This window comes from Salmo salar, chromosome 01, assembly GCF_965601325.2.
Source record: "Salmo salar chromosome 01, fSalSal1, whole genome shotgun sequence".
Classification (NCBI taxonomy): Eukaryota; Metazoa; Chordata; class Actinopteri; order Salmoniformes; family Salmonidae; genus Salmo; species Salmo salar.
This window is the reverse complement of record NC_138291.1, coordinates 17,243,702-17,266,978: the sequence shown is the minus strand read 5'-3', so window position 1 is coordinate 17,266,978 and position 23,277 is coordinate 17,243,702. Positions and strand designations below refer to the sequence as shown.

Genomic DNA, 23,277 nt, shown 5'->3' with positions numbered 1-23,277 from the left:
TATGGAATAGAGTTTTCTCTGATCACAGTATTCCAGTATTACCTGTAGTGAGTAGGTAGACAATAACATGGCCAACAGAGAAAGTCTGTTTTAACACTTTGCTTCTTCCCTTATAGAGAGCTTACTGTTAAGTTAGGCTTGAAAGGGTGATTGGTTCTTACCCTCCATCATGTCTGTGACTCCAATCCTTCCCTTGCCATCTCCCTAACCACAGACTAAACAGGCACTCAGCTACCGTGTCTCTCTCTCTCCCAGACCAGGACCACATAAGCACACACACACACACAACTCGATGAGAACACGTTAATAATAAAGCAGTTGATTGTGGTCTAATTTAGTGAATAACTTTCTCAACTTTTTGGAAAGCAGTAACTTCTCTATCACTGATAAAGTTGGATTGCCTCATTAGTCAACAAGTCCGCCAGGGGGCGGTCAAAGTCAATCAAATATACCTTTACAAACAAAGCGTTTATCAAGGGTGCATTCAAGATCATATGTTTCTGGGACGTTGCTGCAACAGCAATTTCCAAAACTACGAATCCCAGGGAACCTCACCGCGCTTGCTATGTCAATATGGCCACTGTCAGACAGACAAAGGCACATCAATCTCGCCACGAAATGAAATTAGCAGACTAGAGGACGGCTGTCATTGTGAAAACCGTCTGGTGTCTGTTCCCGTGTCAGGGATATAGAAGAGGACTTGTCGCAAGGACCAACTAAACACCGGTTTATTAAATGCTGTGGTGGACGGGGGACCTAGATTCTAAGATCAAGGTAAGACTTGCATGACTGGTTAGCTAGCATAACTAGCATTTCTGCAGGCTCGCCCGCAGTCATTGGCACTGGTCCCAATGCTAGTCAGCAAGCTAACTTTAATAGCTAGCTAAATGTTGCTGGTCAGTGGTAGAGGAGGAGCGAGAGGTTTTACTCCGCCCAAAATCTGTCCACGATAATAAGCCCACGAAGTAAAGAATTTGTCTATGGAGGTCAATGAGAGTGTCGAATTTGGTCAACAAAACATTTAATTGCTAATTTGCTACGTGAGGCTTATTTAATATAATAGACATTTCGTAGTGTTTAGGTTGTTACGAATGTACTGATATGTGGCATTTCGGTAATTTGGGGGGGGAGGGATACTTTATATTGGAGTTGTGCCTGTTGTCATAGAGACAGACTCATCATGGATATAACCCGTTTTAGCATGGACATTGCTATTGAGAGCTTTCACCATTTTAAAAGTAGTCAACTAGGTGGGGATTCCTATGAGTTAGGAGCAATCAGCCAATGAAGAAGAAGAAAAGGCATCTATCTATCTATCTATCTATCTATCTATCTATCTATCTCCTGTTCACATGCATTATATGTCCTCTCATTGGCTAGAATGGTGGTGCATATTCATTAAGTAAGCCATTTACTGTTTTTAAGAAGCAAACGGAGCAAAACAAGAGTTTATATTGGACAAATTCAGGTAAGTCCCTCCCCGTTTTGTTCCGTTTGCTTCCGTTTAATAAACCTTCTCCCGCCTGCCTTCTATCCATTGTTAGATTGGACTTTGTTAGTGGTCACTTTATAGCTAATGCCAGGTCAGCTTTTATGAAGTCGTTGGAAAAGTCTGCTTGCTCTATGGAGGTTGTAAAGATTACTAGTTAGCTAACTAGCGAGATGTCATAGCTACAACAAAGATTTGTATAACTAAACCAAGATAGACCACAGCCTGTCATTTCCAATAAGACCAAATGAGTCATAGTGGGCAGAACCAAGCACGAGCTAGTGAGATCCTATGTATGTGTTCTAGCATGTATCCGCATATTTTCTCTGTGAAGTTCGCGTGTGCAATAACTACATTTGCCTTTGCAGTCCTTCTAAACAATGTGATAAAAAAAAAAAAAAACATTTTAAGGGTAAAGTCTACAAAACGTGGTCCAACAGATTCTAGTTTGGGGAACAGAACTGTATTGAGATAAAATGATTCATTGATGAGAACATTTGCAGAATTTCTGCCTAAATCCATCTTCTCCCACAGCCGGACAGTGGGCTTCCTGTCACTACCATATTTAGTAGTGAGTGGAAACGCCAAGCGGATGCTTCACATTTACACATCCGGTGAAATATCTGTGTCATTGTTCCATTGTGGCTACAACATTAGCTTATATATTTGCCAAGCTAACTAACAAGCTAGTAATTAACGTTACCCTGTAGCTATTTGTCATTGAACAACCATACTGCCATACTCAACTAATTAGATCACTAGCTAGCAACATGATTTTTGAACACAAGCCATGCCATACTCAACTAATTAGATAGTTCATGTCAAACAGAGCTATTTGCAAAGGTTTGCTAAGTAAGCTAGAGCTGGATTGTGATTGAACACCCCTCCTGTCCCCAAACACTTAGCAAACAGTTGTCAACTCTTACCCCTGGGGTGTTAGCTTGCTGTTTATCTACAGGTTATACATATGGTTTTTGCATTGCATAACTGTCTGGACTGTGTTTGAGTTATTAGATTGTGCGATTGAGTGGATCGTCCACGCCATATGATGCATGGGCGTTCGTTTCCCTGTTGATTCACCGTGATTGTCATTTGAGTCACCATGTTGAAAGCCCCCACTTAATTTTAATCTAGACACGCACCTAATACCAAACTGATACCCCTTTGAAATAAAACATTCTATTTTTTACATTATGCACTCTCATCACATACTTTGAGGCATTTGACTATAGCTTTTGAAAGTAAGCAGCCATAACAGGGGAAATAGGTTGGTTTAACTACAACCACAAGCTAAAGATTGACTTTTCAACCAAATGTTTGCTTGCCATTGATTAAACCAATTACTTTGGATGACAGTAAACTGTTCCAACTCTGGTCAATGTTTGAGTCTCCCTAGTTAAGCATGCACATGTTTCCTCTAGTCCAAATTTGTATATCATTACTCGGGTTACCCATTGCATTTCCCTGTGTAGGCTCTGTGTTGCAAGACTAGATTAGCAGTCAGTGTTCGCAATACAAAACCACAGCACAGACAGACACCAAATTCACCAGTGGTGTAGGCCTTTTCATTACGCCGATTCTGTTTTGCAACAGAAACCGTTTACTCCAAACGGAAAACGTTTTGCACCGAAAACAAGAGTTTCTATTGGACAAATTCAGGTAGGTTTCTCCCTGTTTCGTTCTGTTTGCTTCCGTTGGTTCCTAAACTGTTGGAAGGTGGTGTATAATGAATACACCCCAGTATCCACATTTCACCAGGTACCTGGTAACCCTAAAGGTTTCTAGGCACAGGGAGTGAGGGAAAGTTTGCCATTTGCTGTGAAGCTACTAGCTAGTGGCTACCTTCCACATCTGGCTAAATACATCTTCCTGGCACCTACTCTTTTCCAGGGGTCCTAACGATTCAACTAAACAGTTTACAAGCTTGGAATGGTTTATTAGGCATGGAAAAATGTGTAGCTGCAGGCTAAGCTCTTTTAGCTTGTGTACCAGTCTGTTTGTTCTATCATGCCACTCCTTTCAACTCCTTGTCATGCCAAACAGTTGGAATGATGGCACAAACAGATCTGGGACCAGGCTACGATATTTTGCTCCCGAGGACTATAATTTCCTTGGCATTGCAGTTTCCAGCACACACATGGTACAATAGATGCAAAGAGGTCAGTGGAATGCAGACCGTGGGGGATAGAAGGACGCCGGATTGGCACACGTTCAACCAATCTGATCTAACAATCAGTCATGATTGATGTATTGTAACAGACTGACAATGTGGCTACTAAAGTCCCATTTTGATATATTTGGCTATTTTCACTGCATATCATTTAGCAGTTGTTACTTTTCAGGTTTAGAAGAAGTGACTGCTAAATGCTACCTCCTGTTCATATGAACTGGTAGCATAGCTAGCGTACAGAAATCTGTGGTGGTAGTCCAAGTTGTTTTTTTAACTGCAATGCAGGTGATTGGTGAAGATGACATGAACATGTGTTGGGGTTGACATCCATACAAGCATTCTACTCAAATGTTTTACCTCAACATGGTGTGAAATACACATAGAAACAATAGCCTAAATGTAGGCACATTTTGCTGTGGGGCAATGAGGAGATGCTGGATCTTTCCCCCATGCATTTCTATTGTTTGGGTTGAGTTCCATTGACCTGTACCGCATCTATGGTTTCACAATCGTAATATGCTAATAGTTGCATCTACTTGTGTAGTATAAGTCACTCAGTCAGACTCAAACATGCTCAGTGCATGTGTAAGACTTCATGTTTTTTCTGCTGAGTGTGTTCTGACACACACAAACTTTTTAAAAGCCATGAGGCTCTCAGGGCATAGTCAATTGGGCATAGATTTCTCACTCTCTTCATGCCGCCCTTCATCCCTCTCTCCCTCCGGTCTTTCTGCTGAGTAGACATCTATAAAGATAATTGACCAGTGCTAGTCAACTCAGCAGTACAGAGACTCTGCACCAGAGGAAGACAGGAAGGTCAGGGAGTTAAAGATTTGTGGAGAAACTTGTTTTACTGAACCAAGGAGTAGCAGCTTGACTCCAGCCCAGGGTTTGGAAATTGCAGACTGACTAACTATAATTGTTTCTCATGGTTTCTTCTTTCTGTTCCTGCCCACACCAAGCTGGCACACCTGATTCAACTAGTCAAGCCCTTGATGATTAGCCCAGTTCATGTATTAGTTGTCGGTTGTGTTTGTACTGGGCTAGAGCAGAACATGTAGGGTAGGTGTTGGGGCGTTGTATAAGGCTGTACATAACATATAGGCTATATGCAGGTCTCATTAGCACAGATAGAACAATGAGCCAGATGTTTCACCGGATGTATAAATGTAAAGAATCCGGTTTGCATTTCCACTCACTACCAAATATGGTGGTGAGAGGAAGCCCAGTGGCTGGCAGTGGGAGAGTATGGAGCGAGATGGATTTTTGCTGACATTTTGAAAATTATGTCATCTATGACGCATTTGATCTCAATGCAATTTTATTTTCCCAAAACTAGAATCTATTACAAACAAAGTGGACTAAGTTTTATAGACTTTACACTTTGCGAAAGTTTCTAAAAATGGCATAGTTTAGGTGTGCAAGGGTGAATTGAGTTATTGCACACCCGCACTACAGAGTAGGAAATCCCTAATGGAAATATGGGAATACATGCTAGAACGCAGCAAACAGGATCTAGCTAGCTCGTGCTTGGCTCTGCCCACCTTGCTTGTTCTTCCCACTATGATTCATTTGCTCCCATTGGAAACGACAGGCTGTGATCTATCTTGGGTTAGTTATCTTTGTAACTATTATGTAATATGGATTAAGACTAAGTCTAGTCCTTCTCCACCAGCCTTCATTCAGTAGGTCTAGACACTAGCCTGTGTGTGTGTGTGTCCTGGCTGTGTATGTATGTTTTGCACACTACTGTATGTACTTGTCTGTCAGTGATATCCTATACACTGTCCTATGACTCATCCCCGCTCTCTTTTAAAGGGAAAATGTGGAGGTTGGCCGCTTGGGACCGAGATTTTTCTTGGCGTTTTTCCCAAGTCACACTCTCTCTTAACCCCCTCCCTTTCGCCTCTCAATCTTTCTTCTCTCTCTCTATCTCTTATGCATGTGTTTTCTGTCAGTTCTTTCTCTCTCTCACACATAAGGTTCACTCTCTCTTTCTATTTCCATCTCTCTCACCCTCCTCCCCCATTCACACTATCTCTGTCTGTCTCTCTGTGTCTGTCTCTCTCTCACCCTCCTCCCCCCATTCACACTATCTCTGTCTGTCTATAGTAATCCATTTAATGTCTGTGCTGCAGCTCCTGAACCAGTCTTCTCTAAGCATGCTGCCGATGAGGTGATAAAGTGTGTAAGCTGTATGGTGTTTGTTCCTGAGTGCATACGTGTCTCAGCGTAGTCTTTTTGTGAGAGCTGCCATGGTCTCCCGCATAATAATAGGTTATGTCAACATGTCTTATGTCTATGCAGCAGTTTTCTGGATGTATACCAGACAGGGCCTAAGGGGGATGGTAGTAGTTTTCTGGATGTATACCAGGCAGGGCCTAAGGGGGATGGTAGTAGTTTTCTGGATGTATACCAGACAGGGCCTAAGGGGATGGTAGTAGTTTTCTGGATGTATACCAGGCAGGGCCTAAGGGGGATGGTAGTAGTTTTCTGGATGTATACCAGACAGGGCCTAAGGGGATGGTAGTAGTTTTCTGGATGTATACCAGACAGGGCCTATGGGGATGGTAGTAGTTTTCTGGATGTATACCAGACAGGGCCTAAGGGAGATGGTAGTAGTTTTCTGGATGTATACCAGACAGGGCCTAAGGGGATGGTAGTAGTTTTCTGGATGTATACCAGACAGGGCCTATGGGGATGGTAGTAGTTTTCTGGATGTATACCAGACAGGGCCTATGGGGATGGTAGTAGTTTTCTGGATGTATACCAGGCAGGGCCTAAGGGGGATGGTAGTAGTTTTCTGGATGTATACCAGGCAGGGCCTAAGGGGGATGGTAGTAGTTTTCTGGATGTATACCAGGCAGGGCCTAGGGGGGATGGTAGTAGTTTTCTGGATGTATACCAGGCAGGGCCTAAGGGGATGGTAGTAGTTTTCTGGACAGGGCCTAAGGGAGATGGTAGTAGTTTTCTGGACAGGGCCTAAGGGAGATGGTAGTAGTTTTCTGGACAGGGCCTAAGGGAGATGGTAGTAGTTTTCTGGACAGGGCCTAAGGGAGATGGTAGTAGTTTTCTGGACAGGGCTATATACAATACAGCAACAGCCCCCATCTCTCCAACCATTCATCAATCCCTGAATGTATCATCCACAGTCTTGTCCCTCTCTCCTCCTTTCTCCATTCATCCTATCTAAACCCTCCTCCTCTCCTCCTCTCTCCCTCTCCAGGATGTCTCGGTATACCGACGAGCCTCGTTTCACCATCGAGCAGATTGACCTGCTTCAGCGGCTGAGGAAGACAGGGATGACCAAGCCAGAGCTCCTCCACGCCCTGGACATCCTGGACAGACTGGATCACCAGCACGGACACAAGTTCGGACGGCATCCCCAGCCCACCCATCAGGGACCGACGCCCAATTACAACACTAATACAACGTCTTCGTCGGCGTCCTCATCAACGTCCACGACCGCCACACAGACTGGTTACCTGGGGAATGGGAGTGGAAGTGGCGGGAGTGGCCTGTCGCCGTCGCCTAGCAACGACTATGATATGTCACCGCCCCCTCCGGCGGTTGTATCCGCCCCGGTTGCTATGGCAGTGGTGGCGCAGAACGGGCGTGGGGTTGGTGGTGGCGACGAGCTGGTTGCCATGACGAACGGGAAGTTGTCTCCACCGCGGTTTTCTGACAATGTAGGCGCTGTGAGTGGCGGCGTGACGGGGAGCGGCTACGGGTTTGAGGCCAGCGAGGAGGAACTAGACGTGGAAGACAAAGTGGAGGAACTCCTGAGGTGAGGAGGAGGAGCCTGGGTTTTTTCTGAACACATCAATAGGCACAACATGAGAACCAAACAAACTACATTTTACACCACCTCAACCTGTCTTAATAAGAATCCTCATTTTTGTTTGGGGTTTTTAATGTTTTCTAGTGAACTAGACCCTGAGCCCAGAGTTTAGTAATGCATTAGGTGACACCTGTCACTAAACATAGGCACCACATCAGTCACACACACACACACACACACACACACACACACACACACACACACACGCCCTGTCCGTCAACCTTTTTGCTGCTCTTTTGTATTGTGTGTTGTTTGCAGTGATAAAGTCAGTATTGATTTAGATAGAGTGATGAAAATGAAATGAAAGGGAAGGAGAGAAAAATGCCAATGAATTTCTGGCAGCTCAGCGCTGCCTCTGATTCTCTCACGTTTTCCATGAAGAGGAATCAATATAAATGTAAATGAGAAGGCAGTGTATCGACAGACAGAAGAAAAGACTGTGTGTGTGTAGTTCCAGTGTTTTCACAGACACGTCACATCTATGGGAATTGCTCTCGCTCTCCCACCCTCGCTCTCGCTCTCCCGCCCTCGCTCTCCCGCCCTCGCTCTCCCGCTCTCGCTCTCCCGCCCTCGCTCTCCCGCCCTCGCTCTCCCGCCCTCGCTCTCCCGCCCTCGCTCTCCCGCCCTCGCTCTCGCTCTCCCGCCCTCGCTCTCACGCTCTCGCTCTCCCGCCCTCGCTCTCACGCTCGCGCCCTCCCGCCCTCGCTCTCGCGCCCCTCGCTCTCTCGCTCTCCCGCCCTCGCTCTCCCGCTCGCGCGCCCTCGCTCTCGCGCCCTCGCTCTCCCGCCCTCGCTCTCCCGCTCTCGCGCTCTCCCCCCGCTCTCGCGCTCTCCCCCCCGCTCTCGCTCTCCCCCCCACCCTCACTCTTTCGCTCTCCCACTCTCGCTCTTTCGCTCTCCCGCCCTCGCTCTCCCGCCCTCGCTCTCCCGCCCTCCCGCCCTCGCTCTCGCTCTCCCGCCCTCGCTCTCCCGCTCTCCCGCCCTCGCTCTCTCTCTCGCTCTCCCCCCTCGCTCTCGCTCTCGCCCCCCGCTCTCGCGCTCTCCCCCCGCTCTCGCTCTCCCCCCCGCTCTCGCTCTCCCCCCCGCTCTCGCTCTCCCCCCCACCCTCACTCTTTCGCTCTCCCACTCTCGCTCTTTCGCTCTCCCACCCTCGCTCTCCCGCCCTCGCTCTCCCGCCCTCGCTCCCGCCCTCGCTCTCCCGCCCTCGCTCTCCCGCCCTCGCTCTCTCTCTCGCTCTCCCCCCTCGCTCTCCCGCTCTCGCTCTCCCCCCCTCGCTCTCCCCCCTCGCTCTCGCTCTCCCACCCTCGCTCTCCCCCCCTCGCGTGCACTCTCTCCCGCCCTCGCTCTCCCGCCCTCGCTCCCGCCCTCGCTCTCCCGCTCTCGCTCTCCCGCCCTCGCTCTCTCTCTCGCTCTCCCTCCCTCGCTCTCGCTCTCCCCCCTCGCTCTCCCGCTCTCCCCCCCTCGCTCTCCCCCCTCGCTCTCGCTCTCCCCCCTCGCTCTCGCTCTCCCACCCTCGCTCTCCCCCCCTCGCGTGCACTCTCTCCCACCCTCGCTCTCTCCCCCCCTCGCGCGCACTGTCTTTTGTCACATTCACACACAACCATAAATGATGTTATTTTCTTCTAAAGTTTTGTTTCTGGGTGGGGTTTGAGCTTATGAATCTGATGGGTTTATGCTGCCAGTAGATGTCAACGTTTCAAATAGGCCTAGCCTGTGTATCACTAGCCATCACCAGCTAACAGGGAAGAAATCTGAGGGCGAGCACGGAGCGTGACTGGGCCAAGCTACAACAGCTTGTGAAGTTGCTGGAGCTTTTTGCAAATCCAAACTGACATCCAGTAGCTGTCTGATTTAGTTCTGTACCTTCTCAACCTTGAGGCACACTTGCAGTCAACTACTGTTGCAAAACAGTTGTCACAGGTCCTCCTGAAGTCACTGTGTGAGCACTTCACATGCATACTGACTCCTGGGAATATCTTCCATCCAACCCCTGGAGCAGCTTGCCTGATGGACCAAGTGTGTGTCTGCCGCTTTGCTCAACAGAGATGAAGTCCCTGATGAGGCAAACAGAGTATTTTGTACTTCAGAAAATCAGAGGGTACAGCTGTGGAGCGACAGGACCCCAGGAAGATGCCAACATGATGAATCTAGCAAGCATCTCCACCATAGTGCTTCAGAAGTATAGCTTCCTCATTGAAGATTGTGTCTGAGTCACTGTCCAGCCGGAGGGTCAGACTGGCAGAGCATTACGTGTTGAAATACCTGGAAAAGGTAAAGAGGGGGCATGTTTACAGTCACCTGTCCAGTTCTGGCAGGCAAGGATGGCTGGTTATTGAAAGCTGTGCTCTGTGGCACTGCATCTGGTATCTGCCCCTGCATCCCAAGTGTTCATGGAGAGAATATTCTGTCTGTGGACAACTGTCATCAGGCTTGACAAACCCAATGATCACCTCTTTGGAACTTTGAACCAGAATATTGGTTGGTTGAACAGAAACACACACAAGCTGTCTGGCTGTGAACTGATAGATTTCTAATGCTTATGTTTTTGCTGCTGTTGCAGCTGTTTTCATGAACCCTGTTGGAAGAGGTTAGTCAGTGATACATGTTTAATATTACATCAACATAACATGTCAAATGTGCCATGACTTCATTAGTCGATTTTTTTTTTTTCTCCCCCTTTCTTTCTGTCAGGTAAAGATGCATGATGATTCTTACATCTACTAAAGTAAAAACAACAACATAGGATTGGTGTAAACATGGGCAAGAGTTTCCTTCCAACATATTTATTGCAAAACCTATAAATCCAAGTCACGTTAGGATTGATTTACAGTTTAAACCTAACCAAAACTATGTCCTGGCCATGGAGTTGTGTGGAGTCCTCTATTGGCCAAAAGCCAATGTTAGCAATGGCAGTTCCATTGAGGACTTACACCATTTTTATTTAGTCAACTCAGAACTTCCAGCTTCATTGGCTGATCCCTCCTGATGACCGGGTTGGAGTCGTGACAGCCGGCTCATCAGGAGAGATCAGCCAATGAATTTTACTTGTGAAGAAGAGAATTTGACTTTCAGATGGAGAAGGCCTCAATGGCACTGCCCATGCTCTCACAAACACCATCATGACACAGATGCAGAGATGTTATGTCTATGGTCCTGGCCCATCACCTTATGTATTAGTGCCCCCCAGTGGCAAGAAGTGACATCACAAAAAACACACCATACGCCTACATCATCTAAATGGCTCCTCACCTCCCTGGCTGCTGTCTGTCCCTAACACTAACACTGAAACTAACATTGACACTAAAACTAAGTCATATGAACAGGAAATAGAAATGTGTTTATGGAACTGAAACTATACTGAACAAAAATATAAATGCAACAATTTCAAAGATTTTACTGAGTTACTGTTCATATACTGTAATGAAATCAGTCAATTTAAATTAATTCATTAGGCCCTAATCTATGAAATTCACATCAAATCAAATGTATTTATAAAGCCCTTCTTACATCAGCTGATATCTCAAAGTGCTGTACAGAAACCCAGCCTAAAACCCCAAACAGCAAACAATGCAGATGTAGAAGCACGGTGGCAAGGCAAAACTCCCTAGAAAGGCCAGAACCTAGGAAGAAACCTAGAGAGGAACCAGGCTCTGAGGAGTGGCCAGTCCTCTTCTGGCTGTGCCGGGTGGAGATTATAACAGAACATGGCCAAGATGTTCAAATGTTCATAAATGGCCAGCAGGGTCAAATAATAATAAACATGACTGGGAATAGAGATATGCATCTGTTGGCCACAGATACCTTTAAAAATATAAAGGTCGGGGCCTGTATCAGAAAACCAGTCAGTATCTGGGGTGAACTTAATTTGCCACATGCAGCGCGACACATTTCCTTCGCATAGAGTTGATCAGGCTGCTGATTGTGGCCTATGGAATGTTGTCCCACTCCTCTTCAATGGCTGTGCGAAGTTGCCGGATATTGGCGGGAACTGGAACACTGTCATACACGTATATCCAGAACATCCCAAACAGGACCTAAAATTTACTTTTTGGTCCACCAGCCACTGGCAGGTAGATTTAAAAATCTACCAGCCACTGAAATATTTTTGCTACTAAAAATGTTTTATGTTAAAATTACACCAACAAAACACACAAAAAATTGATTAGCATGCTTTGTAATGTTTCTAAAAAAATATATATATATATTACTAGTAAGAAGTAATGTGGTATATTGTTGAATTACATTTTTTGTGACCTGACTCTCTTAAACAAAATATCACAGATGAGACAAAAATATTCACCTGCCCCTTTAAGGGTGGGATGTTACCGTAGTAACGCGACTCCTGTCATGTTTGCGCGCGTGCGTCCGCCATCGTGTGCAAATGTATTTTGTCCCCTCACACCAAACGTGATCAGAACACGCAGGTTGAAATATCAAATCAAACAGAACCAATTATATTCATTTCGGGACAGGTCGAAAAGCATTAAACATTTATGGCAATTTAGCTAGCTTGCAGTTGCCATCTAATTTATCCTATTTAGCTAGCTAGCTGCTAGCTGCTGCTAGCTAATTTGTCCTGTGATATACACATTGAGTTGTTATTTTACCTGAAATGCACAAGGTCCTCTACTCCGACAATGAATTCACATACAACACGGTCAACCAAATCGTTTCTAGTCATCTCTCCTCCATCCAGGCTTTTTCGTCTTTGGACTTTATATGATGATTGGCAACTAACTTTCATAATAAGGTGTATCACCACAACCGACCTCAGTTCATCTTTCAATCACCCACGTGGGTATAACCAATGAGGAGCTGGCATGTGGGTATATGCTTCTAAAAGCCAATGAGGAGATGGGAGAGGCAGGACTTGCAGCGTGTTCTACGCCACAATAGAATCAACTTCTATTTTAGCGCCTGGCAACGCAGACGTTCGTTGGCTCGCGTGAGCAGTGTGGATGCAATGATTGAATAACGTGTGTGTACATTTATTTTGCAACGCTCGCGCACGTGACTGGTGTGGTCAGCATGATTGAGTCTGACTAGTAGAGGCATTGTCATCTCTTCCCTGGCAGTTGAAATTCAAACATCGAAAACAACCTAGCGTGTGAACAAAACAATGTAAATAGCCAAGAAACACAAGTATATTAGACCAACTTTTATGCATGTGCGCAGCTCTTCACGTGCACACAGCCCCCAGGCAGGCAGTGTTGCAGCGCGAGTTGGGATAGGCTATATAGGATTCGTAGTTCTTTGACTTTGTGGGAATATTTTACCAGCTATGAAACAAAACGGCAGACTTACTTCGAAAACAGCTACTGCAGCATTTATTTTACTATAAATATGATCATACTTGACTATTTTTATTCCAATTGTGTTCGTTGTCTGTAGCTTATGCCTGCCCATACCATAACACCACCGCCATCGAAGGTGAGCATTTGCCTACTGAAGTCGGTTACGACGCCAAACTGCTGTTAGGTCAAGACCCTGGTGAGGACGACGAACATACAGATGAGCTTCCCTGAGACGGTTTCTGACAGTTTGTGCAGAAATTATTTGGTTGTGCAAACCCACAGTTTCATCAGCTGTCCGGGTGGCTGGTCTCAGACGATCCTGCAGGTGAAGAAGCCGGATGAGGAGGTGCTGGGCTGGTGTGGTTGTGAGACCTGTTGGACAAACTGACAAATTCTCTAAAATTATGGATGCGGCTTATGGTAGAGAAATTAACATTACATTCTCTGGCAACAGCTCTGGTGAACATTCCTGCAGTCAGCATTCCAATTGCATGCTCCCTCAACTTGAGACATCTGTGGCATTGTGTTGTGTGACAAAACTGCACATTTTAGTGGCATTTTACTGTCCCCCAGCACAAGGTGCACTTGTGTAATGATCATGCTGTTTAATCAGCTTCTTGATATGCCACACCTGTTAGGTGGGTGGATGGATTATCTTGGCAAAGGAGAAATGCTCACTAACAGGGATGTAAACAAATTAGTGCACAAAATTTGAGAGACGCTTTTTGTGCGTATGGAAAATTACGGGATCTTTTATTTGAGGTCATGAAACATTCGAATGTTTCATGAGTAGTAAACTTGACTGATACTTTATTTAATTACACAATTGGAATAAAAATAGTCAAGTATGATCATATTTATAGTAAAATAAATGCTGCAGTAGCTGTTTTCGAAGTAAGTCTGCCAAAAAAAAGTAAGCCAGCCCCCCATTTACTCTTATTCAGTGTAAATAAGAGTAAATCTAAAAAGTCTAAAGTTTTATCTAACAAACTAATAATAACAAAATAATTATATACAGTATCAGTCAAGTTTACTACTCATTCAAGGGTTTTTCTTTATTTTTACTATTTTCTACATTTTAGAATAATAGTGAAGACATAAACTATGGAATAACACACATAGCATCATGTAGTAACCAAAAAACAAAAATATATTTTAGATTCTTCAAAGTAGCTACCCTTTGCCTTTGTTCAAAGCTGTCAATCTTGGCATTCTCTCAACCAGCTTCATGCGGAATGCTTTTCCAACAGTCTTGAAGGAGTATATTAAAACAAAATGACAACTATAATAACCTTGGCATACACTCATTTTCTCTGCACTTACCACTATTCTCCTTGCTTTCTCTCAGCCCCTTATATTTCCTTATTTTTTTATTCAGTCTTTCCTTCCTATCCAACTCAATTGTACTTTCCAGTCTCCCGCTCTTCATGGCTTATCTTCATTTTCTCATTTCCTCTCCGTCTTTCCACAGTCCTCTCTTTTCCTTACACCATCCTATCTCTAGCTTCATAGTAAAGGGAACAATGTTCTCTTTTCTATGCTCTTTTTCTATTTTTTTCTCTCGCTCTCTTTCGCTCTCCCGCTCTCTCACTCTTTCTCTCTCTCGCTCGCTCTCTCACTCTTTCTCGCACTCTCACTCTTTCTCTCTCTCTCCCTCCAGAAGGGACAGTGCCATAATCAAGGAGGAGATCAAGGCGTTCTTGGGGAACAGGCGCATCTCTCAGGCTGTGGTGGCTCAGGTCACAGGTCAGTATGCTTCCTAGTGGCTAATACAGCACACTACACTATGTTGGAGTGGAACTGTGCTCACTTTGGTGTACACTTAAAACAGAGTTGTCATCATGATTTCTAGGAGTGTTGGTGTGGCTTGAATGACACATAGCAAGTACTTCATCCACTGTATATGCATTGGCTAGTTAATAAATCTTGCTTTCTGTGCTCTTCCTCCCTTTCCCTCCCCCATATTTTTCTCTCTCGGTCTCTTTCTGTCCCCCCCCTCCCCACCTCCCCGCCTTCCTCCAGGCATCAGTCAGAGTCGTATCTCCCACTGGCTGCTGCAGCAGGGCTCGGACCTTAGCGAACAGAAGAAGAGGGCCTTCTACCGCTGGTACCAGCTGGAGAAGACCACCCCTGGTAATGCCCACCACCACCACCCGCATGCCCAGTCCCACCACCACCTCCACGTCCTCCACCCGTTGGCAGACCCCCTCCTCAGCCCCCCCACCTCCAGCCTCCTCCCGTCTGTCCAGTCCCTCTTCAGTTGTTCCACCCGTTCCATCCACTATTAGACACTCTGATTCTGCACAAACTAGAGAGGGCAGAAGGGGTTATACGATGACAACTGATGGGTGAGTCCATTGACTATTTCTTGACATTCTAGGGCTGGAAAGTAATGATTGCCCTTCCAAATCCTCGCTATGTATCCCTAAACTGTTACTTTGGCCCAATGTAATGCACTTTTCTAGGGGGCACTAATGCCAAATCTGTCTTTGTTTGTTGTCACTACATGTGACTACACTACCCATATGCCCTCTTGCGCCCCCTCTGTTTCAATGGACATAGCTTCTCCGCAGTATTAAAGTCCTTCCCCCAAACTGTTCCAGTCAGTATTTGTCCTGCCCCAAATCCTTTTACAGCACCTTTCAAACTCCCCTACAACCTGTTTCTGCCCCCACAACCCCATTGTGTGTCTGACTCCATCCTGTGTCCAAATGTGTCACTTCCCATTTCCTGTGTCCCTCCCTGCCCTCTGGGTGCAGCAGCCAATAAGCTATCACAGCCACAAATATTCAAATGCTCATTAGTGGCAGGTGTTTATTAGTAGTATTTGTAGTTGTATAGCTACGATGTTGCTACTACAATTGAGTAGAAATGTAAAGTGCTTTAAGCGCTGTATAAACCTCATTGAATACATTATTATGATGACTATAGCTAGGCCTAAAAGAGTACTGGTGTCTGACTGTATATGACCATGGTGAAAAACAGATTTTTAATAAAAAGCAAACTTGTGAAATCACACCGGCCTCTGTGTCTGTGTTGAGGGGAGGGTGTAGTGGCGCGCCCTGGTGGACTGTGTATGTCACAGCACCTATAGACAATTACTGTAAGTGTGTACAGTGCTACATACAGCAGAGTATTTACATCCGGGCTTCCAGCCCTGCTGTACTGCAGGTTGTTCTTCTTTCTCCCTAGTCATTGATTGATTGGTTGATCAATGCCACTGATTGGCCCAATAGTCCACTTAAAGGTCTTTATCAGTCCCTGATTAGAGGGGAAGAAACAGCAGTGGTGTGGAACTCCAGGCCCCGATTTTAAAGCCTGCATTGATCTAGATGGATAACATATTATTGTAGTTTATTATTTTAGTTACAATTAAAAAACAAAACATGCCTAGATGTGAGTCATAGATTTGCAGTCAGGAAGTAATACATGTAGGTTCTAGTCTCAAGCACAAGCAAAAACATCCATAGATCGTCACATGAGTTACATATTTATATGTAAACAATCACATTCCCAACCCACCTTTCCCTGGCTGTGTGTGTGTGTCACAGCCATCCAGCAGCTTTCCTTGTTCATTAGCTTAATGCTCTGTGGTGCTATGCCAGAAACACAAACACTCACTACATACTGTAAACGAACCCATATTTCTGTCCAGGCACACACACACACACACACACACACACACACACACACGCACTACATTTGATGAGGCTTCAGAGGGGGTTCACTGTGAATTACTGTCCACAGTCCAGGTTCTTTTATAGTCGCCACACAGCCAATATAACACTCTAAAGTTATTGTTCTTCTATACAATAGGGTGCTGAATCATCATAAATGTACTCATCAACAATGAAAATCACAGCCTTTTCCAAATAGATTTCAAACATTCTGAACGTTTCACCTCACTAAATACACCCATGGCTAGTTACATCATGGTTGTATTTCCATGGTTACATCATGGTTGTGTCTCCAGGTGCAACTCTGACGATGCGACCCGCCCCCATAGCTCTGGAGGACGGGGTGGAGTTGCGGCAGACTCCACCCCCTATAAGCTCCACCCCCGGGAGCTTCCGTCTGCGCAGAGGCAGTCGCTTTACCTGGAGGAAAGAATGTCTGTCTGTGATGGAGAGGTGAGGAGGAGAGAGGGAGGGGTGATGGAGAGGTGAGGAGGAGCGAGGGAGGGGTGATGGGGAAAGAGTTGAGGAGGAGGAAAGAATGTCTGTCTGTGATGGAGAGGTGAGGAGGAGAGAGGGAGGGGTGATGGAGAGGTGAGGAGGAGAGAGGGAGGGGTGATGGGGAAAGAGTTGAGGAGGGGGGAAAGAATGTCTGTCTGTGATGGAGAGGTGAGGAGGAGAGAATGAGGGGTGATGGGGAAAGAGGTGAGGAGGAGAGAGGGAGTGGTGATGGGGAAAGAGGTGAGGAGGAGAGAGGGAGGGGTGATGGGGAAAGAGTTGAGGAGGAGAGAGGGAGGGGTGATGGGGAAAGAGTTGAGGAGGAGAGAGGGAGTGGTGATGGGGAAAGAGTTGAGGAGGAGAGAGGGAGTGGTGCTGGGGAAAGAGTTGAGGAGGAGAGAGGGAGTGGTGATGGGGAAAGAGTTGAGGAGAGAGGGAGGGGTGATGGGGAAAGAGTTGAGGAGGAGAGAGGGAGGGGTGATGGGGAAAGAGTTGAGGAGGAGAGAGGGAGGGGTGATGGGGAAAGAGGTGAGGAGGAGAGAGGGAGGGGTGATGGGGAAAGAGTTGAGGAGAGAGGGAGTGGTGATGGGGAAAGAGTTGAGGAGGAGGAGGGAAAGGTTGAAAGGGAGGCAGATGGGACGTGTTGTTGTGCTAGATAAGGGAAAGAAGCTTCCGTTACATTTGGAACAAAGTGAATATTGCCTAGTAAATAGTGTTGTGGTTATTTGTGTTTTCTCTTCCAGTTACTTCAATGAGAACCAGTACCCTGATGAAGCTAAAAGAGAGGAGATCGCTAACGCCTGCAACGCTGTCATCCAGAAGCCAGGTGAGAACTAGCAGGAGGGAATTTGAGAGAAAGGACAGTGCCTTCAGAAAGTATGCAAACTCCTTTACTTTTTCCCCCAATATTTTTTTACAAAGTAAGATTAAAATGGATTTAATTGTAATTTTGTGTCAACTATCTACACAAAATACAATTTAATGCAATTTTTTATTCATGGAAATATAACACTACCTTGATTAGATAAGTATTCAACCCCGTGAGTAAATACATGTTAGAATCACCTTTGGCAGCGATTACAGCTGAGTCTTTCTGGGGCCTCATTTATCAATCATGCGTAGCCACAAATCTGAGCTTAAACCTTGGGATCATTTCCACAAAAAGTGTAAGATTTATCAATATGATTGTTTGCTTGAGAGTGTGCGTAAATGTAGGCACAGCCATGACCATGAGTAGGCACAGTGCCAAGTGGTGGAATAAGGAAACTGCTTGTCAAGCGCAGAATGGGGAAAATATATGTTGAAATTGTGAGAGTAATAATTAAATCATTTTCGATTTCATTGTGAATTCATGTAACATATTTTGACAGTATATAAGCTGTATAATTTGACCACATCGTTACCATTATAATCTATATAAAATAGGTCTACAGTAATGTGTTAAATTCAAGGCATGTGTGAAATTGTTGAAATACTATTAAATCCTGAGATCTTGCTCTGTTGGAAGATTTGGCACAAGCTGCATTTCGCAGAGAGCGTGTTTTTAGAGACAAAAAACAACATGTCAGCAGCAGCTTGCTGATCGGAATCTCACAGCCCTCGACGAGCCAATGTTTTGGAGTCAGTCATCAGCAAGACGAACAGTAACATACAATTTCCATACACTATCACACAACAGGTTGAAGTCAAGAGGGGTTTCTTTGCCATCAATGGGTTCCCGAATACGAACAGAGCAATAGACGGCACCCACATCGCCGTAAAAGCGAGTTTAACTATGTGAACAGAAAAGGCTTCCACTCTTAATGTGCAGGTGACAGGTGATTCACCAAAAACGCTGCTGATTGGTGGTGGCCAGTTGAAACGCAGGACTCGTTCATTCTGCAGAACAGAAGTGTTGGCCTAGACACCTACAGGAGGGATGGCTTATTGGTTAGTGTTGCCTACTCATCTGAAGTATACTGAACAAAAATATAAACCAGCTGAAATTACAGATCACATTTTTCCATACGCACAAAAATGTGGGACGCAAATTTGTTTACATCCCTGTGAGTGAGCGTTTCTCCTTTGCCGACATAATTCATCCACCTGACAGGTGTGCCATATCAAAAAGGTGATTCAACTGCATGATCATTACACAGGTGCACCTTGTACTGGGGACAATAAAAGACCACACTAAAATGTTCAGTTTTGTCACACAACACAATGCCACAGATGTCTCAAGTTTTGAGGGAATGTGCAATTGGCATGCTGATTGCAGATAATTGCAAGTTAATTTCTCTACCATAAGCTGCTTCCAACGTCCTTTTAGAGAATTTGGCAGTACATCCAACCGGCCTCACAACCACTGACCACGTGTAACCACTCCAGCCCAGGACCTCCACATCCGGCTTCTTCACCTGTGGGATCGTCTGAGACCTGCCACCCGGACAGCTGATGAAACTGAGGAATATTTCTGTCTGTAATAAAGGCCTTTTGTGGGGAAAAACTCATTCTGATTGGCTGGGCCTGGCTCCCCAGTCATGTGAAATCCATAGATTAGGGCCTAACACATTTATTTCAATTGACTTATTTCCTTATGAACTGTAACTCAGTAAAATCGTTGCAATTTGTGTTTATATTTTTGTACAGTATATGTGACTTGTTAAGCGCATTTTTACTCCTGAACTTATTTAGGCTTGCCATTACAAAAGGGTTGACTCTCAAAATACTTACTGACTCTAGACATTTCAGCTTTACATTTTTTATTAATTTGTAAACATTTCTAAAAACATAAATCCACTTTGGCATTGAGGTATTGTGTGTAGACACAAAATTCAGGCTGTAACACAACAAAGTGGAAAAAGTCAAGGGGTATGAATACTTTCTGAAAGCACTGTATATTGAGTAAATACACTTACAACACAGAATGTGTTTGTGAGTGCAGGGAAGAAGCTGTCTGATCTGGAGAAGGTCACGTCTCTGAAGGTCTACAACTGGTTCGCCAACCGCCGCAAAGAGATAAAGAGACGTGCCAACATAGGTAACGTTTACGACCCCCTCGGGGTGTGTATCTGTGTGTGTGGTAGAGAATGTGTGTGTCAGTGCGTGTGGTAGAGAGTCAGTGTGTCAGTGTCCGTGGTAGAGAGCCTGTGTGTCGGTGTCCGTGGTAGAGAGCCTGTGTGTCGGTGTCCGTGGTAGAGGGCCTGTGTGTCGGTGTCCGTGGTAGAGAGCCTGTGTGTCGGTGTCCGTGGTAGAGAGCCTGTGTGTCTGTGTCCGTGGTAGATATCAGATATGTTATGATCAGGTCTGTTTTTTTTCCGAAGAAGCAGCAATCCTGGAGAGCCATGGGATCGAAGTCCAGAGCCCTGGAGGACACTCCAACAGCGACGAAATCGACGGGAATGACTTCTCTGACCAGGTAACCACCCGTAAGAAAGTGGAGTGGTCCAGAACCCATGCACTTTGTTGTATCTGACAGGTGGTCTATGATACACATGATGGATCACCCCTGAGAAAGTGAAATGGTCTCTCCCAGTTTGTGTTGTATGTTGTAGCCAAGGGGCGTGGTTTAACACCTTGCCTCTTAGTTTACCTACAGGGCTGTGAGGTTCCTCTGTTTGAGAAGAGAGCTGTGACCAGACCTTTCAGTCTCAGCCTCCTCTTTGTTTACCTACAGGGCTGTGAGGTTCCTCTGTTTGAGAAGAGAGCTGTGACCAGACCTTTCAGTCTCAGCCTCCTCTTTGTTTACCTACAGGGCTGTGAGGTTCCTCTGTTTGAGAAGAGAGCTGTGACCAGACCTTTCAGTCTCAGCCTCCTCTTTGTTTACCTACAGGGCTGTGAGGTTCCTCTGTTTGAGAAGAGAGCTGTGACCAGACCTTTCAGTCTCAGCCTCCTCTTAGTTTACCTACAGGGCTGTGAGGTTCCTCTGTTTGAGAAGAGAGCTGTGACCAGACCTTTCAGTCTCAGCCTCCTCTTTGTTTACCTACAGGGCTGTGAGGTTCCTCTGTTTGAGAAGAGAGCTGTGACCAGACCTTTCAGTCTCAGCCTCCTCTTTGTTTACCTACACGGCTGTGAGGTTCCTCTGTTTGAGAAGAGAGCTGTGACCAGACCTTTCAGTCTCAGCCTCCTCTTTGTTTACCTACAGGGCTGTGAGGTTCCTCTGTTTGAGAAGAGAGCTGTGACCAGACCTTTCAGTCTCAGCCTCCTCTTTGTTTACCTACAGGGCTGTGAGGTTCCTCTGTTTGAGAAGAGAGTTGTGACCAGACCTTTCAGTCTCAGCCTCCTCTTTGTTTACCTACAGGGCTGTGAGGTTCCTCTGTTTGAGAAGAGAGCTGTGACCAGACCTTTCAGTCTCAGCCTCTTTGTTTACCTACAGGGCTGTGAGGTTCCTCTGTTTGAGAAGAGAGCTGTGACCAGACCTTTGTCTCAGCCTCCTCTTTGTTTACCTACAGGGCTGTGAGGTGCCTCTGTTTGAGAAGAGAGCTGTGACCAGACCTTTCAGTCTCAGTCGACGAGACCTGTCCTCTCCCACACAGGTACTGTATCCTGTTACAACTCCTATTGTATAATGGTTTACATATTCCTACTGTACTCCATGTTTGGTACAGAATTTTTTCTCTATACCAAATCTGTTAGACGGGTAGCTAACCAGCAAGTGGAGGGGAAAACAAATTCTTATCATTTGTTTGCATGCGTTTGACTATGCGAACCAGTTGTCTTCCGTAACCGAACAAGGGTGCATCTCAAGCAGATTCTCCATCTGAAAATACAGGACAGTGGAAATCAACCTGTTAGACTTTGCTTTAGCTATCCCTGTCTTTCAGGTCAGTGTAGGTCAGGGGCCTCAAACCCAGATGTGCTCTGTGAACGGATTTGTGGTTCTGCTAGGCAAATGCGCTGCTCACTTGTCTGTGTCGGCGGGTAGAAGACCACAGATGTGTAAACATGACCCATGACTCTTCCCCCTCTTGCGGTTGCAGGTGCCCACCCTGCTGCCAAGCTGGCTGGCGGCTTGGCCCGGCTCGGGCAGGGGGGGCTTGGCCGCCCAGAGGGCCAGCTCTCTGATTTGCCGCTCCTTGCTCTCGGGAGCGGGTCTCGCTCAGGGGGCAGGGACGGAAGGATCCAGACTGACAGGTGTGTCCTGGTCTGCCCCCTCCCCCCCCTCCCTCCAGGACGACTCCTCCACCAATCACAGCAATGCCCTGGAGCACCAGGACCCCATCACTCTCGCAGTGGAGATGGCGGCCGTCAATCATAGCATCCTCGCCCTGGCCACGCAGGCGGGGGGAGGATTGGCCCTGGGCGGGACAGGCAGTGACATCAAGACCGAGGTGGTGGAGCCCAACTAGAGGGTGGGGGGGAGACTGGATGGGTGGGAGGGATGAGAGGGAGGGATGAGAGGGAAAGGTATACATGACCGTATGAAAGGAGGAGGGAAAGGTGTGTGTGTGTGTGTGTGTACATCACAGTAAGAAAGAGGGAGTGAAAGGTGTGTGTGTGTGTGTGTGTGTGTGTGTGTGTGTGTGTGTGTGTGTGTGTGTGCGCATCACAGTAAGAAAGAGGGAGTGAAAGGTGTGTGTGTGTGTGTGTGTACATCACAGTAAGAAAGAGGGAGTGAAAGGTGTGTGTGTGTGTGTACATCACAGTAAGAAAGAGGGAGTGAAAGGTGTGTGTGTGTGTACATCACAGTAAGAAAGAGGGAGTGAAAGGTGTGTGTGTGTGTGTGTGTGCGTCACAGTAAGAAAGAGGGAGTGTATACTACCGTTTAAAATTTTGGGGTCACTTAGAAATGTCCTTGTTTTTGAAAAAAAAAAAAAAAGTCCATTTAAAATAACATCAAATTGATCAGAAATACAGTGTAGACATTGTTAATGTTGTAAATGACTATTGTAGCTGGAAACGGCTGATTTTAATGGAATATCTACATAGGTGTACAGAGGCCCAGTATCAGCAACCATCACTTGTGTTAGCTAATCCAAGATTATAATTTGATAAGGCTAATTGATCATTAGAAAACCCTTTTGCAATTATGTTAGTACAGCTGAAAACTGTGGTCCTGATTAAAGAAGCAATACAGCTGGCCTTCTTTAGACTAGTTGAGTATCTGAAACATCAGCATTTATGGGTTCGATTACAGGCTCAAAATGGCCAGAAACAAATAACTTTCTTCTGAAAATCGTCAGTCTATTCCATGAGAGAAATTGCAAAAAAACTGAAGATCTCGTACAATGCTGTGTATTACTCCCTTCACAGAACAGCGCAAACTGGCTCTAAACAGAATAGAATGAGGATTAGGAGGCCCCGATACACAACTGAGCAAGAGGACATTACAGT

General features: G+C 45.8%; 1 protein-coding gene across 3 annotated transcripts; it reads left to right on the top strand.

Moving 5' to 3' along the window:
* The first annotated feature begins 495 nt into the window (after window positions 1–495).
* On the top strand, window positions 496–22,757 carry LOC106568224 (homeobox-containing protein 1). Of its 3 annotated transcripts, none has more exons than XM_014138874.3 (10): window positions 496–774; window positions 6,886–7,446; window positions 14,454–14,539; window positions 14,816–14,926; window positions 16,767–16,923; window positions 17,709–17,791; window positions 19,889–19,984; window positions 20,274–20,362; window positions 21,396–21,479; window positions 21,924–22,757. In XM_014138874.3, the coding sequence occupies exons 2-10, from the start codon at window positions 6,887–6,889 to the stop codon at window positions 22,290–22,292; spliced, it is 1,635 nt and encodes a 544-aa protein (XP_013994349.1). In that variant the 5' UTR covers window positions 496–774; window position 6,886; the 3' UTR covers window positions 22,293–22,757. The 3 variants fall into 3 exon arrangements, with proteins under 3 accessions (XP_013994349.1, XP_013994270.1, XP_013993891.1); XM_014138795.3 differs by having other exon boundaries at window positions 20,271–20,362; XM_014138416.3 differs by having other exon boundaries at window positions 20,268–20,362.
* The last annotated feature ends 520 nt before the right edge of the window (window positions 22,758–23,277 follow it).